The 19,186-nt window shown below is 32.3% G+C and overlaps 1 protein-coding gene and 1 long non-coding RNA gene across 2 annotated transcripts; one reads left to right on the forward strand and one right to left on the reverse strand.

The window, feature by feature from the left end:
• Positions 1-3,877: 3,877 nt before the first annotated feature.
• Positions 3,878-5,132, reverse strand: LOC145190369 (uncharacterized). The gene has a single exon (XM_080067211.2). It carries the CDS (start codon positions 4,946-4,948, stop codon positions 4,091-4,093), a length of 858 nt encoding a protein of 285 aa, XP_079923337.2. The 5' UTR covers positions 4,949-5,132; the 3' UTR covers positions 3,878-4,090.
• Positions 5,133-5,387: 255 nt separating this feature from the next.
• LOC149886547 (uncharacterized) lies at positions 5,388-7,148 on the forward strand. Its single transcript, XR_016453165.1, has 2 exons — positions 5,388-6,906; positions 7,014-7,148. It is a non-coding gene; the product is annotated as an uncharacterized LOC149886547 (long non-coding RNA).
• Positions 7,149-19,186: the final 12,038 nt, after the last annotated feature.

The raw sequence follows: 19,186 nt of genomic DNA on the forward strand, positions 1-19,186 counted from the left end.
CATAGTACGATTTTCGTTAAACAATGGAGCCACGTGAAAATATAAGTAAAGATGCCATTTGTACCCAAACCAACTATCAATATTTTAAACACTAACAGTTAATAATGAATATACATTATCGTCTAAGCTCAAAGAAACCAAATGAAATAAAAAGCTTGTACAGTTAGAGTTGTTAAGTGGAGAACACATAGGAAACATACGGGCGGGTATATAGGGTTCGGAAATTATCACGAGCGTGTATATACGGCTCGGAAATTATCACGGTCGGATACGCAAAGATGTAAAATGATTTAAGAAAGAGAAGGAAGAAATGAAAAACATTTTTATTTAAAAGTCAAAAGTTTATGATTAATAACGACTTTATTAGATTTAGAAGAAAATATTGCTCACAAACAAAATTTTTATGCGTAGAATTAGGTGATGTGATCATTTACTACCGGAACTTTATACCGAGGTGATGTGATCATTTACTACCGGAACTTTATAACGAGATGATGTGATCATTTACTACCGGAACTTTATACCGAGGTGATGTGATCATTTACTACCGGAACTTTTACGATAAAAATTTGTTCTTTCTTCCGCTTTTACTTTTTTGATTGTCATTAATTACAATGCCATTCAACCATTTTAAAGCAACGTCTACTCTCTTCTGTGTTACAAAATTATCAAAAAAGCTTATGGTTATGTTACATTTATCAATAACATAAAATTTTAGAGACATTACAATTATACAAACTCGAAACAAGTAATAACATTTTTTTAAAAACTCTGCTACCGATAAATAAAACTCGTCTACTACCGATAAATAAAAAGTACATAAAAACGGTGTATAAAAAAAAAATGTTTAAAAACTAATCATCTACGGAAGAACTAATACATAATAGAAAAAAGTTGTTGGTTAGCCACTCTTGTTAAATGGCAGAACAGCAATCAATGATATATATTAACTAAATGTCTAACATCACAAAAATTCCGTAAGAAAAAGCATGGACGTACAACCACTGATCTCTATAATAACTGGATAGCGCATCTCTAATATCAAAATTGACGCCAAAATCGCCATATTGGAAAACCCCAGAACGCTGAAATCTGATATGTGTATTTAAAGCGATAAGCCGAAAAACAGAACTTGAGGCTTACGGGAATTAAATTTTTGGGGCTTTCCAATATGGCGATTTTGGCGTCAAAAAATTAGAAGTTTTGCTCGGAGTTGCGCTATCCAGTTATTATAGAGATCAGTGCGTACAACCTATTGTTTTACATCAAAGAGGTCGCAAAAATTAGTGAGTCATGCGAGTTTCCGACAAACTCTAAATTTTCACCCGTCAACAAAAAAATCTATCAAAATGGCTGCCCACAGTTTTAAAACAGAAACTCTGATCACGTGGTGTTAGTTTCAACTTACACGTGGTGTTCGTTTAAATTTACATCCCAAAATTTAAAGAAAAGACTATGCCAGACCAGTTAATAATGCTGATAATGCTTTCATTCTTGATAACGAAGATGATTCTACGGAAGAGTTGCTGGCTACGAAAACGGTTACTTAGCTGAATATCAGTTCACCCATGTCACTGCTCTAAGGAAGATTGGGATGTGGCATCCCAATCTTCAATAGATTCCTTCATGATAAGATGAAGGTATCTAAGAAAGATTGGGATGCCACATCTTCCTGGGATTCCTAATCTTCCTGGGATTCCTTCATGATAAGATGAAGGTAAGAAAACAATTTTGACAACTTTTTACAAACCGCTAAAATTTTACAAACCGCCAAATTTTATCGATTTTCAAGGTTTTTAACAACTTTATGCTCTTTAACAGTATCAACTAGTTACACCAATGCGGTTATTGGTTTTCCATTATTTTTCCAGGTTGTCTTAAATTTTTGAAACCCTATTTAGAAAGTATGGTTCTCATAATGTTTTTTTTTTTGCTTTTTGTCTAATTTAATAGCACTATTTTCAAATTTTTTAAAAATACTACCCAACAAGCCTCCTGCAAGACTTGGTAAAACAAAAGTTTGGTTATGGAAAGAACTGTTCGGATTTACGCCATTATCAATCGTACAACGTTTTCTTTTTCGCTTAGGTCCGGAAAAGGTTTTGTAGTCCATGTTTCGTTGATGTTACCAAAGATGAAAAAAGGTTCTGATCTTGTTCAATGAATTCTTCAATGCTGAAGTCTCCATCATACCAGCTCCTAAATCATAATTCGAATTTGCGAATAGGATTCGACAGTTTTGACTTGTATTTGCACTTGATTAAAATTTTGTTCTGTAAGCGTTCTTTTTTTTCCACCGGAGGCCTGTGTTATAAACCAAATTATGTACGTAATTGACGGTCATATGTCCGTAAACTCCTTAAGCTGGCGCAAAAATTTTGAGGACATCAGAAGTAATATCATATATTTATAATGCATGCCAATATTTCTAGTTTCTGTCAATATTACCATGGATTTTAAGGTCATCATTAAAAAAATACGTGATGTTAATTAGTTCAGTGCCTAACGAGAATTTAGAAAATAGAAAACTTTAAATGAGAGGTAAAGAGTAAACAGACGTGGAAAAACCCCAAATATGCTTGGCGTAGAAAAAATCTTCTTATCAAAATAATAATGGAGCGTACGAAGAGATCAAAAACGTGTGTTTTTAAAATTCTTGCAGGAGCTAAAAATCTACCTTTTGGGGTGATCCCTTCAAATAAAAAACATACTGGTAGTCCTAGATAAATTACTTAGAGCACTGGTGCATTGATTAAAAAAGAAGTGATCAAGAATACCTAAATAGCTGTCGCAGAACTGAAAAAAATGCACCCGTCATTGCTTGGAAAAATGACTGTTAGAACAAATCAAGTTGGACTTTAAAAAGACCTCGGCTTACCATGTCGCATATCAGTACAAAACTATTGTTTAAAGAACTGCATTTGCTCGTAAGCCTAAGAACTGGACCCCAGAATGATCTAAGGTTATTTGGTCAGACGAACGCAATTTTTCACTGATAAGTAAAGGTAACGGGGACGATAAGGTGTCGTCCCCGCGATTTTGATCGATTCAATCCCAAATAGCCCCTAAGAACAATAAAACATGGCTCGCAAGTAATTGTTTGAAGTTCTTTTAGTGGCAAAAAGGGCAAAGGAACACTGTGCTTTCTTCCTAAAAATGAAAAAAACAATTCTAAGCGCTACATAAGGTGTTTAGAACAAAGACTTCTGGACCCTTTTGAAATTCATCAATCAACTTTTTTTATGCAAGATGGAGCACGCTACCTCACATCGAAACAATCAATGACATGGTTCTTAAGAATTCAACTGCACAAAATCGAAGTTGGTGGTATCAGCTATGATCCACAAACAGGTATCAAAATAATTGAGTCCTCATTATTACTTGCGTAACATAGGTAATCATAAGGAATCATTTAAAGGCAATTTAGAAGCAAAATAGGAGAAAAATTTGCAAAAAGTGCTCAGCATTTCGTTAGTGAGTAGCGATTCGCTCAGAAATTAAATGAACATTAAAGAAAAACCAAAAAGTTTCAAATGTCCTTATTCTGCTGCAAACTTGAAATTTTGGATTTCTCTTAGATGAAGTGTTTACTATTGATAGAAAAATCATAAAAAAAAGTTGGCGAAAGTTGGTTTTCCGATTTTGCTCCGGCTAGTTTTTTATGATTTATCTCCGGCTAGTTTTTTATGATTTATCTCCGGCTAGTTTTTTATGATTTATCTCCGGCTAGTTTTTTATGATTTTTCTCCGGCTATTTTTTTATGATTTTTCTCCGACTAGTTTTTTCTTTTAAAGAGTTACAGGCGTAACTCTTTAAAAGAAAAAAACACTTTGACAGCTTTGTTACATAAAGCAATTCATATAAAGAAACAGCATCAACTTAAATTGAACCTTTTTCCCAACCAACCAAGAACTCGATTTATTTTTCATATCGTACCTACCGAATGAAACTGCGAAAATAATAATATAAATATTGATAGGAATATTTAACATAAATAATAATCCGTCTCTTTATAACTCAAAACAATAACTTTATTGTTTAAAACGAATAAAATAATGAAAAGAAAAAATATGAGAGTTTGGCGTAAGCTTATACACGATTTCTAACATGTTTACTAAAAACTATAATCAGGACCCTCGCTGCAAGCATTAGAACTGATAGTATTAACAAGCTTAATGCAAGTCCTGCGACAGACGAATTTTTACCGTTAATCTTGGAAAAAATACCAGATAACGCATAAATTAGTGCGATGTACGCTGAGAATGTAAACTCGGTGTAAGGTCTTAACACAAAGTTCTCCAAAATAAACCATACAACGGCGATGATACCAAGTAAAGACAATGAAAGCAACGATGCTGCAACTGTTGTTGTATTTAAATTGTATGCCAAAACTATAGCCATGTTTAGTAAAGTTGCTGCGGTAGTCCACGTCGCATAAAATAAAAGGCCGTTTTGCACAAGAATGCGTTGACACCAAACGTCCGGTACTCCCTCGGCAAATTCATGTGTCGATAAATAGTTGTTCAAGTCAACGCAAGCAAAAACTATACTTAAGTCAAGAAGGATTTGGCCAATCGTAATCACTAAAAAACATTCGAGTGACTTTCTTCTGGACCATAGTATAAGCCAGATCGTTATCACCACTATATTTAGTATGAAGCAAACAAAAAACCTATTTGACAGAATATCAGTTGAGTCACCCGTGCGAAACAAATTTACAACGGTGTAAACAATCCAATTAAGCTGGAAAAAAAAAATAAAACCCCATATTGTGAAAGTCGAACCAGTTGGTGTCATTTCCAAATAGAAACCGTTTGAAACTGCACCAGTACCGATAGGAAACAACTTTGAGCCCCCCTTTCCGGCCAGACCATTGAATACAAGATGTATAACGTAAAGTATGGCTGTGATGCAGACTAGTATTAGCTTACCCAATGTAGCACTCATCGTTCTCAAATAAAGAAATTTCAAGATACAACACCAATTTCCGTTGTACAAAGTAAAACTTTAATTCTAAATAATTTCACCAACTTTTTAAATATTTTAAAGGAAAAAAAGAAAATACGAGCAAATATCATCCGGCAACAGATACATAAACAAATAGTCATATATTCTCTTGAAAACTTTATAATATTTCTAATCTGTAGGAATTTACTAAATACATAAAAACTTTTACAAAAAAAAACGTCTCCAAGCATTATGCAATTTAACAGAACTTAATTTAATTAAAAGCTATGTTTTGGCTGCATGATATTTTGAAGAAAATTCTTAACTTACGCAAGTTATATCGAACGTTATATTACGTAACTGAAACAAAACAAATTTTTTGCGAAGAGATTTACAAGGTTAAGAATTTACTACCTTAAGGAATGTAGAGTAACTTTGAATTACATTGCATACATTATATACAGAAAACAAGAAAAACCTTAAGCGTAACTCTACATTCGTTAGCACGTGAACAAATACTGCACAAAAGAATTTAAAAGAACAATACAAAAGAACGCAAAAGAACGAAAAAATGATATAAACGGGTTCGAAGTCGTCAAAGTATTTTTCGCGCGTCTATAATCTCATTTTTCGACCTAATTTATAGGTAAAAGTTTGTATCTTATCCTGCGTTCTGTAATCGATTATTCGATTCTTTTAAATATCTCAAAACGGCTTTAGAAAATTGTATAAAATTTTTACTTCTATGAAAGTGTAATTAGCGTTTTTCTAAAAAATATTTTGAGACTCTTTCTTAACGATAAACGTTTTTGTTTTGTTTTGTTTTGTTTTTATTTTTTTTTTTTCTCCTCTTCGGAATGAAATTTCGTCTCCTCTTTCATCGCCATTTTTTAGCTTGAAAACAGCTTTCAATGTTTTCTGTATTTAGCGGTTTATTTTGATTTACTCATCAATAATTACTTCTTGATTAAAAAAAAAAAAAACGATGACACATTCAAGAATAAGAACAATATTTATAATAACGAGTAATGAATTTTTCATTCCATCTTCAATAATAATTCAGAGTTCAAAGCTTTGAATAGGCGATTAAAGATCGACTGTAAACTCTTAAACGGAGATAAAAGATACATCTGTTTCTGCTTCTGTATACTGTTCACTTCTGCCCAGGCCTGGATTAACTATTAGGCAAACAAGGCATTTGCCTTGGGCACCAAGCGTTTAGGGGCATCACAAGTCCTCAAGAAATTTTTTTTTTTAACAAATTTAAGTCCAGAAACAACTGAAAATAGAACAAGTGCTATGAAAATGAAGAAATACATTATAATAAAAATTCACATTCAAGTTTGGTAAAATCTTGAATGCTTAAAAATTAAGCTATGAATGAGCCGGTTTTTTCTATTTAGCTTTTTTTCAAACTAATTATTTTTTTCGCGCTTTAATGACTTTTTTTGCGCTTAAACGACTTCACTTGGGACAGAAATGAGTTGACGAAGACAAGTATATAATGATGTAGCGGTTCGCTTTTCTTGTTTGGTCGATGGATCATTATCACAAACATCTCAATGTTGTGAAGAACTAATAAATGCTTATCCTAAAGATCAACAGTTTCATTCATTTATTCGACACAAGTTTCCAGCTGCATCAAAATCGGAAAACAACACGTTCAATCATGGAGAATTATACCAAGTAATAGTTAGAGACAATATTGAGTGTGCCTTTCCAAATGTTGAAATCGCCTTCCGCATATTTTTAACATTAATGGTTACTAACTGTTCAACTGAGCATTCTTTTTCTCAGTTGAAACGTACAAAAAATCCAAATAGATCAACAATGAAACAAGAAAGGCTCGATTCCATATCTCTGCTTATGATTGAGGCAGATATGTTGCGCAAAATTAACTTTGACGATATACTCAAAGACTTTGGTAGATGTAAATCTAGAAAAAAAAACTTTAAAATGTAAATATATCTTTTTGATTTTTTCGTCTAATAAAAAATACAGCTTGTCTATTACTACTTCAAAATTTATTAACTATTAATTTTAATACAGAAATACTTTATTGTAGGTTTTATATGAGTGATAGTAGTACAAACTACAAACATTTTTGTTAACAACTGTTTTCTTTGCATAATATTGAACATACCAGCGGTCACAGTCAGCGAAAAATCAGGGACCCCAGGCAGAAGGGGGCACCGATGTGGGTTTGTACCTTGGGCACTAAAAAGGCTTAATCCGGCCCTGCTTCTGCCTCGGCTTCCGCAAATTTATAACAAATTGAACTGAAGTGATTGAAAAGTTCGTAAATATAAAAATTTCAGTTAAATTTTATTAATGTTAAAAAATGTCTTTTGTAAACAAAAACATATTTTTGACTTTACTTTAAATAAAAACTGATATTGTGTCCATTTTATCCTCTTTTGCCCTTCTGGCCTTAACTGTTAGCTCCGCCACTTAGAGAGAGTACTACTTACATGAGTAAGTTTTCATGTTTAGTGTTTATAGTTATCCTTGGACCCTTCAATGATTGATCTGGTTTCCACCAACCATAACAAAAGCCGTGATTAAATGCGTTAAATTTATAGTGGTGAGCGTTGGTAGTTCGCTTTTTTGCTGAAAGTTTTATGGCGATGAATTATTCTCCCACTATATTCATTTAAGATCAGATAGCGGTAGATGTTTTATCCATAAATAAAAGTCTGACGTAGTCAAGCAGTCTCCATCGTAGAAGTTATTACGGTCATGGAATCATCCGGCAATCATGGACTCATTCTCTGTACTTCTGCTCAATCATTCTAGATCTCAATAGTAGGTCCTTTTGTTTACGACACTCGTATTGCAGCTACACTCCATCTATGAATGGCCTTGAATGAAGAAACATAACTCATCGAGTCGTTTAACTTTTGTTGTCAGGTAACAAAGAAATTGGATCATAATCCAGTTACTATTCTGCCCGCTTTATATATATGCTATATATATGCCCTATATATACATATGCCCTATGCTATATATATGCCCTATATATACATATGCCCTATGCTATATATATGGCCTATGCTTTATATATGCCCTATGCAGTATATATGCTCGTTACATGTGCCCGCTATGGCAATCACAAAATATGCGAAACTCTGTCAAAAACTTCGGAATTTTGTTTGTGTAGAAATAGTAAACATGTAACAAACGTTGTCTGCACCTTTTAGATCACGTTTACACTGTAAATGTAAATACGTAAGTTATTAGACCTGCGATACATGATTATTGAATAATCTTCTTTGGTAATATAAATCATTTATGGTTATATTGGGTATAAGCAAAACTTTCGTAATTTATTCTAACTGTATTTTTATTTGTACATCTCGCCAATTTTAAATTGCGAATATCCCTCGCGATGTATTTTTATATTCACTTCAAGTTAGCCCAGTATCATGTTATTCGATTCAAGCTGGCTCAGTATCATGTTATTTTGCTGAACATCGTTGTTGGTTGCGATTCTGTTTTCTAAAATATTGATTTAGTTCTTAAGGAGTCTTGCTACATGAATTCTTTCAAGGATAGTAAAATGAAATATAGTACTTCAAAATTATTGTGCTCATACCACATAGAACTAGTGCACAAACCTCTTAACCCCTTTTTGCATAACTTTTTTATATTGAACTAAACTAATGATTTTAAAAGCATTCAATGGCCTAACATCAAAAAAAAAAAACAACAAAAAAAAACAAACTATTTTAAGGTAAATAAATTGCAAAATATTTATTTGTATCATATATGATACATCATGCAGTAGTGGAACTTTATGAAGAAATTATAGACTAATGTTTGTTGTTAAACAGAGTGTTTATCTTGGAATATGAGCTTAATAGTTATTTACACTCAATAAAGATGTCATTATAAATAAAAAATTTAATGATGGAAAGCTTTAAAACAGTTGCGGTCCTTATTAATGCACAGTGCAGTTTCACACTTTTCACAAAATGAATATCTCAAGGCGGAGCACTTGTCATATTTGCAACGAGCCCGCTTTTCATTCAATATGCGCCAATGCCCAACTTGATCAAACCGAATCGCATCATGGGGAATGGCAATTTTTGGACCGACACGAGGCGTGATGTCAGCAAGTGATGGACGACCGGCTTTTCGTTTAAGTGACACCTTGTACATAAACAACAAATCTGCTACCGCCAGTTTGAATCTGACAAGTGGAGTTGACGGATTACGCTTCTGCCACAGAATCCAGGCATTGATTATGGACATATCAAGCAAGTGGAAAAAGATCCGATGATACCACTTTTTTGACCGAATCTTGTTCCTGTAATAGCCAAGTAGGGAATCAAGCAAGTCAACTCCGCCCATGTGCTTGCTGTAGATAGTGACAATTCCCGGACAGGAAATGTTGATATAGCACATATCTTTTCTTAAAAATCTTTTAACCTCGATTGAAGGTTCACTTCCAATAAAATTGGACAGCAAGGTTACAACTTTGTTATCAAACCAGGAAACTACCGATACATCAACTCCGTCAACCTTGGCAACATGTTCGGTAAATGTTCCGCGACCTCTTTGTTTCATTTCCTTATCTGACAAGACTGGGCAATTTCCAACACGGTTCCTACGTGCAGTTCCAACCATTTGAATTCCCCTCTTGAACATATAAACATTCAAACCAATACTGTTGAACCAATTGTCAACATACAATTTATGATTGACGTCATCTGGCAAGACTCGGGCAAGGCGCATGACAACGTTACTACTTACCCCAAGGTCTGGTTCGTTCTCAAGGCAAATGTTGTCACCTCCTCCACGGTAAACTTCAAAATTATAGCTGAAGTCAGAGACACCACTCAGAACAAAAACTTTAAATCCCCATTTGTGCGGTTTTTTAGGATTGTATTGTTTGATTGAATGTCTCCCTTTGAACGGAACAATCTGTTCATCAACCGCCAAACTTTCTTCAATTGGAATGCTGTTCAGCTGTTCAGTTATTTTGTTTATAAGAGGGCGAATCTTGAAAAGTTTATCATCTTTGTCAGCAGCGCTGTTATCAGCAAAATGAATAATGCTTTTCAATTTTTCAAAGCGGTTGACGGGCATTATATTAGCTACATGAGAAATTCCAATGGAAGACGACCAATAATCTCTTGTGCTAGGGAGTTTGACGATGGACATGTACAAAACGCATGCAACAAAACTAATTATGTCTTCCTCTTTTACAGCAACTGGTTTTTCAGGATTGGTTTGCATGGAATACAACATTAACTGATATGCAATCTCTTGAAAAAGTTCTTTTGGAAAAAGACGATAAAAGTATGACAGTTCTGAACCAAGACAATCCAATAACTCGTTCATAGATAGCTTTAAATTTGTGGTCTTCTTGTTTATTTTGAAGGTTTTTAGCTTTCCACAATGGCTGAGAGTTCTTTGCAGGCTTTTTTCCATTTGTATTAGCCTTATTGGTAGATGGCAACATTGTTGCACATTGTTTTTGACCAGCGCCACAATTTGTTCTTCTCAAGATTGAAAGAAGCTGAGTGTTATTACTGTCATCACCTTCTGGTACCCTGTGGATACCAGAAGGCTTTCTCCCATAGAAAGAAGTTGAATTGATTGCTGAAGATTATAAGAAACAATACAATGGTTTTATAACAAAAGAAATAAAAATAAAACAAAATAAAAAATTACAAATTTTTTTCCTTAGATGCATAATGTATCATTTCTGATACAGATAAAAAAAGAGTAATGGAGATATGACAGTTCATAAAAATAAGTAAACAAATACACAAGAGGGCTACTAATATGTATAAGAAACTTTGGAAATTTTTTTGAGTTTATGATTAAAAGGAATCTTGCTAAACAAAACGATGTACTTACAAAAATTAGTTGATTTGCCGCCAGATGCCATTTTGATAACACAAGGAATAAAATTTAAAGTAAAAGTTACAAAAACAATCTAAGTGCGGTGGCCACACTCACCTAAATATAGTAGGCTTAAAATAATCCCATTTCCCATTAAAAATCTCAGCGCATTCATCCAGAGATACACAATTTATAAACTGTATCATATATGATACAGTATGCAGAGAGGGGTTAAAATTAGTACCCAAACCCCTTAAAGTTAGTGACATTTTTTGAGGTAATTAGAATTTAAAATTGTGTGATATTCAATATTTAATGTAAGATAAATAATAGTTACAGCTTATAATTGTTGTGATCCGCTTAAGCAATATAACCCTTTTATATGTTTGATTATATATATTATTTTAAGATAAGTCAATAATGATATTTTTATACAACTTTAATATAACGCGAATTCTAATCTCTTTTAAAGTCCTCCTTTCCTATTTTTATGCACGTTTTTTATAATGCGTTCCACATGAACGCACTTACGTAATTTGTATTACATAATTACGTAGTTATCATTCTCAACAGTTCCCCCTGTTTGGGAAAGACTTTTCTTATCAGATTAGTAGATCTTGATACTTAATGATAAAATTTCACAGGTCTATGATTTCGCTTGGGATACGATTTTCTATCAGCTTTTGTTCTTTCGTTATCATTAACTTGCATTTCCTTTTGTATAAACTCATCAGGTTTTAAAATCTTTTTTATAAATTGTATGTTACGCGCCAACTCGTTTCCTTCTTCATCTACTACAATAACTAAACTTTGCCTTCTTTCTTTAACTATGTATTTCTTGTTTAGATATTTTGAATCTAGATTTCCTCCACGTTCATGACGTTTTACGAGAACCTGGTCTCCTACTTTAACATCATATCTCTCCTTTGCGTTGTGTTTCTCATCAAAGTATTTTTTTACTTTTGCATACATTTTATTTTGACTCTCTCTCACTTCTTTATCGTATGGTGATTTCTCAACTACTATTTTGACTCTCTCTCACTTCTTTATCGTATGGTGATTTTTCAACTCTTATTGAAGGAAACTTATTTTTGATGTTTCTATTGAATAACAATGTGGCTGGTGGTTTTTCGGTTACACATCTATAATTTCGAAGCATACATTGAAGTTCCTCTCTCCAGTTTCTGCCCATAAAGTGAGTTGTTTTTATTGTTTTCGCTATTACTTGCATGAATCTTTCTACTATACCGTTTGCTTGCGGGTATCGCGGTGTTATTTTAATATGCTTTATATCAGCATTTTCAAAATACAATTTTAAAGCCTCACTTTGAAATGGTGGACCATTGTCACTTCTTATTTTGTTAGGATAACCAAATATAGAAAACAGTCTTTCTAGTTTATTTATGATACTTGGTGCTGTTGTGATTTTCATTATGTCAACAAATGGGTATCTGGAATATATATCTTCTATAACAAATAAATACTCTCCTGATGGTAATGGTCCAAATAAATCCATCGCTAATTCATCCCAAACATGTTCTGGTAAAATTGACATTTTAATTGGTTCAGGACCTGGCATGCGTGAGTTGGCCTGACATCCAAGACATTTTTCAATATGTGATTCAATATCACTATTCATAGTGGTCCAATACACTTTTTGACGCAATAATCCTTTGCATTTTTCAACACTTAAATGTCCTTCATGTGCAATTTGTAAAGCTCTTTTTTGAAGAGACTTTGGTAAGACAATTCTTGTTTCTCTTAATATAATCCCCTCATGATCAGTTAACTCATTTTGAAATCTACGATATGGTTCCAGTATTGGGTTGTCATGCCATTTACCAGACACTAATGCATTCTTTACTGCAACTAAACTGATGTCTCTTGCTGTCTCCATTTTTATATCTTCAATTGATATTGATTTGGGTGTCATTTTTGTCACTAAAAAGTTTACATAAGCTGCCACTTCATTTTCATCTGACTCATTGGGTACCTCATTTGGGATACAGTTTCTGGATATAAAGTCTGCAATGTTCTCTTCTCCCTTCTTATATATTATGTCAAAATCATATGCCTGCAATTTGATTTGCCATCTTGCAATGCGTGCATTTATTTTAGAACTGGATGAAAAAATAAACTTGAGCGGTTTGTGGTCCACTACGACCTTAAAGTTTTTTCCATACAGATACAAATGTAATTTTTCAATTGCCCATACCAAAGCAAGAGCTTCCTTTTCTGTAATGCTATATTTTAACTCAGCTGCTGTCAGTGACCTACTTATGTAGCAGATTGGTTTAATTCCAATACCTTCTTTTTGTAAGAGTATTCCTCCTATAGCATGATTACTTGCATCAGTAATTAACTGTACTTCTTTGTGCGGATCATAAAAAGCCAACACTGATTCACTTGATAACTCATGTTTAAGCATATTGAAAGCATCATTATGTTTTTTGACCCACTTAAATTTTGTATTTTTTTTTAATAGTTCACGTAATGCTGTTGTTTTTTCACTAAAGTCTTTAATAAATCTTGACACATATGTGCATAAACCCAGGAAACTACGAAGCTCACTTAAGGTTGTTGGTGGTCTTGCATTCTTGATAGCCTCTAATTTGTTTGGATCAGGATTAATACCATTTTTGGATATTTCAATACCAAAAAATTTTATCTTCTTTTGAGCAAAAATACACTTTTTTTTATTTAGCTTTAAACCTAATGCACGTGTTTTGATAAACAATAATTCTAACTTCCTTAACAAATCTTGTTCATTTGATGCATATATTATAATATCATCACTAATAAACTTTACTCCATCTATTTTACCATAACTTTGTTCCATAGTTTTTTGAAAAATCTTGAATGAATTGTTAATACCATATACTAATCTTTTGTGTCTATAAACTCCCTCATCTGTTTGAAAATTTGTGATCTTTCTGGACTCGGCATCTAACTCTAACTGAGTATAAGCTTCTTTCATGTCTAACTTAGCAAATATTTTTGAACCGTACATCTCATCTATTATGGAATCCAATGTAGGTATTGGGTATCTTTCGCGTTTAATTGCTTTGTTGATGGTTCTAGCATCAAGACATAATCGTACCGTTTTATTTGCTTTTGGTACAATTACAAAATTACTAATCCATTCTTGCGGTCCTTCAACCTTTTCAATAATGTCAGCCTCTTCAAGATGCCTTAGTTCTGCTCGAATATCTTTTCGAAGGTGATAAGGATAGCGACGTAAATTTTGTGCAATTGGTTATATGTTTTCATCTACATGCAGTTTGCATTGAAAGTTTTTTAGCTTACCATGTCCTTTGAATATATCTTCATAATCTGCAATCAACTTTAACAAATCATTTTTGAATTTCAAAGTCACTTTACAATTTGCATCAAAATAATGCAAACTATTATCTTTTTGATTTAGTGGAGATTTAATTTCATCATCAATACTTTTACACACATTAAAGTGCTGCTTGGTTTCATTTGATTTAGCCATTGTATTTACACCATTATCTTTGTTGAGCATAAAGTTTCCATTTTCATCAATTTTTAAAATATTCAGCTCCTTTGCTGTTTCAATTCCCATGATATTTCCAGCATTATTTTTATTTACAACATAGATTTTGTTGGTAGTTATTTTGTTTTTTGTTTCAATTTCAGCCTTTAAACAACCTATCAACTTTAGAGGCGTTGAAGCATAGGGAAATATTACTGTTGATGATTTTTTTAGTAATAAGTTTGGATTGTGGTTTTTAATCCTTTCAAAAGTGTTTTTGTCAATCAAATTCACACTAGAACCTGAGTCAATAACCATTTTTATGATAACATTTTCTACCAGCACATTTATTGATTTTGTTTTATAGGATTGCCCTCTTTGTTTTGAACTAAATGTTAGGGCAAGCGCTTCCTCTAATTCATTTTCTGAGCTGCTTTCACTTTTGTTTTTATTATTTATCTCTTTAACTTGCTGTATTGTCCTGTAAGGTGTTTTTGAAAAACTTCTGCAACAAATGGCTAAATGATTTTTCTTTTGACATTTATAGCATGTTTTCCCATTAGCTTTGCACTCTTTTTGATGTCCAATAAAATATTTTTCGCCACATCGAAAACATAACAAGTCATTTTCTCTTTTACCTATATTTTCACTTTGATTACTTCCTGATTTTAAATCTGTTGCTTGTTTTTGTCTTCTGGAAATAGTTAATTTTTTTAAATGATCTACCACGTCAATCTCCTCTGTGGATTGATTTGTTTTCTTATTTGACATTTCTTTTGCTTGTTGTTTTGATATTTCCATGTTGCGACCAATTTCAACACATTTATCAATGTTTATTTCTCTATCCTTGAGAGGTTTTTGCTTGAGTTTCACAGAATGACATTACGATATAAATTGATCCTTTACTGCCTCAGCGACATCTGAAAACGCACAATATTCCGCTTGTTTTCTTAACCGAGTAACAAAGCTCACAGTACTCTCCTCTTCATTTTGTTTTATGTTCTTAAAAATATATCGTTCATACGTAATGTTTTTTTTTTGTTTAAAATATTGATCGAGTTTTTCACGCATTGCATTGTATTGATCAGTATCGTTTCCTTTTAGAGTTTTGTATATTTCTTTTATATCTTTTCCAGCTAAGTGCAACAATAATGCCTTTTTTTGCGCCTCTTGCGTAACTCCTGTCGCCAATATATATAGCTCAAAATCTTCTCTCCATATTTCCCAGCGTTTATCTATATTTGTTGTATCATTTTCGTTTATAATAAATTGTTCTATACCTGGTAAATTACTAATTGCTTTTGCCATGTTTTTATCTTCGTCGCCAATTGTTGTGATCCGCTTAAGCAATATAACCCTTTTATATGTTTGATTATATATATTATTTTAAGATAAGTCAATAATGATATTTTTATACAACTTTAATATAACGCGAATTCTAATCTCTTTTAAAGTCCTTCTTTCCTATTTTTATGCACGTTTTTTATAATGCGTTCCACATGAACGCACTTACGTAATTTGTATTACATAATTACGTAGTTATCATTCTCAACAATAATCACGTATAATCTGGTGAACACAAATCATTTTTCCCAGTGAAAAACACATGGGAAATTGTGTTATTTTATGTCCTTAGATAAGTCTACAAAAATTTTATGAGTTGTAATTATTTTTATAGCTAAAGAAATCGCTCATACATTATATGTAAAATTTATAACAACTGACATAATGTTCGAGGGCATTTTGTGGACCTAAATTCATTAATAATTCGTTGACCAAAGTCGTTTTAACCCTGTATTGCTTCTTGCTTTACTATTTTATGGAAGTAAACTTACCATACCTCCATAGTGGTGATGTCACCCTCTGAAAAAACGGACAATTTAATTTCCAATGGCATACCTAACTTATCTTTCATCAAAAGTGGTCATATTTAAGCTGGTCTTCAATTTTCAATTACATCATACCTGTGTTTTTCACAATTTGGATAATAATTAAATGAACCTTTTGTGTTGTACAGATCACTGTATAAAATTGTTAATATACACATTTCAAATAGTGTGCTAATTGACCAGCACAGATCATACTAAATGGGCCGTTCCAATTGATTATGTCCGATTTTAGGATTGAATGGCTCATCAGATTGAATTTTGTAACTTTTTAGTTTTTTGGATGTAAAAGCGTTTAGTACTCTACTTATTCGCCGAGAAAAATTATTCAAAAATGGTTTAAACACCATCTGTGGAGAAATAGGTCAAAAAACTGTTGTACTTTTGTAGATTATTTAGGATTTGTTAAGCGTACACAAGAGCAAATATTTATCCAACAAGGAAGTAAGTTTGTTATCATGAGGCTTGCTCTCCTAGAAACGGTCATCAGGAAACTGTCACTGGATGAAGGGAGACTTTTGTAACTTTTTAGTTTTGAATTATTCTGCATCTTCTCTTTTACCCCACTGTATTTGCGTATGGTGACCATTTGGTGATATTTATTCAAAATTATATTTTGTACCTGTTACAGAAAATTTTGTTTTTATAAAAATCTATCTTATGATAAAAAAGGAAAGATCAGGCACAGCCCGCTGCCATGGCCTACTCCACTTATGCTCCACATAAGAACCGGAGCTTTATAAATAAGACCCTAATTACTGTGCTATTTATGGTTTTTCTATATTAAATAAAACAAATCAACTGCAAGTTCTTTAAGTAAAAGGTTGGTCCAATCTGCATAATGTCATGTTCTGAAAGGACTGTTAACAATAGGGTGTAGGTCGTATATATTTAATGTTAACAGTTTTCTATTTGGTTTAAAACGTCCCAACACTTTAAGGTATATCTCGCGTCATCCATTTTTTTTATCAACCAAAATTATTCATAAAATCAACATGTTTCTTTGTTGACTCTAATTAAAAGTTTAAAAATCCGGTCCTTTCGGGACACGTCTCCCTTATTATTTGACTAATCCGACGCTTGTAAGTATAATAAGTTATTTAAAATATTAAAGTTATATTTTTTTACAAAAAATAATTATAGATTTTGATTAGTTTTCAAGTTCTTACTTTACAAACATTTTTCAGTTTCAACATTTTAGTAACTTATTGTGCCAACAAGCTGGCATCAGATTGAGTTACGATCGTAAATTGTTTGCTAACATCGCACAGTGGGCCAGAATTCACTTTTACTGGACAAAATTCGTAACTAATTTAATATTAGAGCTATATTCACTAAAATTAGTATGAGTACTAATATGATGTCTGCGCTTTTTATGAAGGTAATATTTTTTTATTTCGTTGCTATGGATACCTTTATTTTGCTTAGCAACAACCTATTTTTGTTATCTGCAGATATTTTATAAGTGCTATATTCACTAAATTTGTCATGAGTACCAATATGAAATCACACTTCTTACAAAAGTGATAATTTTTTAAATTTAGTTGCTATGGATACTTATATTGCTTAGTTTCCGGATACTCTCCTTAGTTACAAAGTGGTAAATTGATATTTGAATATTTTATCGGATTTTTGACCCACCTATATTGAATAACAATTGAGTATTTAGGTAAATAATGTTTTAGGAATATTAAAAGCAAAAATAGTGCAAGAAAACATTGTCAACTTTAAATTGCATCAAAAAATTATAAAACAATAATATCGTTTGAACCTTCCCATCAATCATTGTATGTTCAATAATACAAATTTCTTCAATAGAAGATCTACAAACCTCATTCCCAAGCTTTCTATCTAACTTTTAATGTACTGATCTTCTTCAATCACAGATTCCTTGGATTCCATTTTGTATGCAAATCTTATGGGTCTACAATTGCCTGTGGAGGACGACTTTTGATTTTTCCAAATAGGCACCTTTTCGTTGCTGTTGTTAAATCCAGTCAAATCTAATGGTACTACACAAGTAATAAATAATTATTCTTCACGCTTTAAATCTCTGTTAATGTCGGGTTCTGATAAAACTTGTTTATAAATACTTTAGCCAGTAGCACCATCAAAACCAGCCTTACACGTTAGTGTCATTGTTTTTATTGCTTTGTCGTTCAATATCAAGTGCCTTAGCACAGGTTCCCGAACTGCACAAATTCTTATCAAAGTATGAATTATTAAATCTTTTAAAGGAACTGAAGCTGAATAGTCCTCCACTGTTATGTTTGCAGGATAACATTTCAATTTTGCATCTCTGACATCATTGTAAGCAGGGTAAATGTTATATTCTTTCTCCAAGGCTCCGCTTCTAACCAATTGATAGGAAGCTTTTGTCAGACTTGCATCAATTATTAAAGCCAGTGCTTCGTCTGCTGAATATTTAGTTGCTTTATCTGTATTTGAAATATTTAAAACGTTCTTGGCAGCAATAATAATAGATTCATCTCTAAATTTTTTATTAGCAGCAAAAAATAATTCATTGGATGAATGAGATTCACTTAAACAAGATACACGCCGTTTTTTAGTTTTATTAGAACTATTATCAAATGCAACAGGTTTTCGACCACGTCTACTTGCAGTTGGTTCATTGTCTTTTTTTCTGACAATTAAATATTCATTAAGCCAGCTTACAAACTTCTTTTCAAAATTTTTGACAGTATAGTTTGCAGATTTCGACTTTTTTTTATACAAGTAAACAAATCGTTGAACAGCATGTCTAAAATCAACGTCTTTAAAATCAGCAAATTTTGGCTGAATAAATTTTAATATATCTTCAGAAATATATTGTTTTGAAATACTAAGATTGTTTTTTTGGAGAAAATTATGAATGTCTAAGTTTAATAAAACCATATCTAAATTATTATTGTAACATGTATTTTGTATTTAAAAGTTTAATGTTATAATATATATGCCGTCCGGACTACTAATACTTGTTATTAATTAAGTTACTACAAGTGT

The sequence above is a fragment of the Hydra viridissima genome, unplaced genomic scaffold (genome assembly GCF_058129835.1).
Source record: "Hydra viridissima isolate aposymbiotic clone 2 unplaced genomic scaffold, HvirCarnegie_v1 scaffold_6, whole genome shotgun sequence".
NCBI classification, from domain to species: domain Eukaryota; kingdom Metazoa; phylum Cnidaria; class Hydrozoa; order Anthoathecata; family Hydridae; genus Hydra; species Hydra viridissima.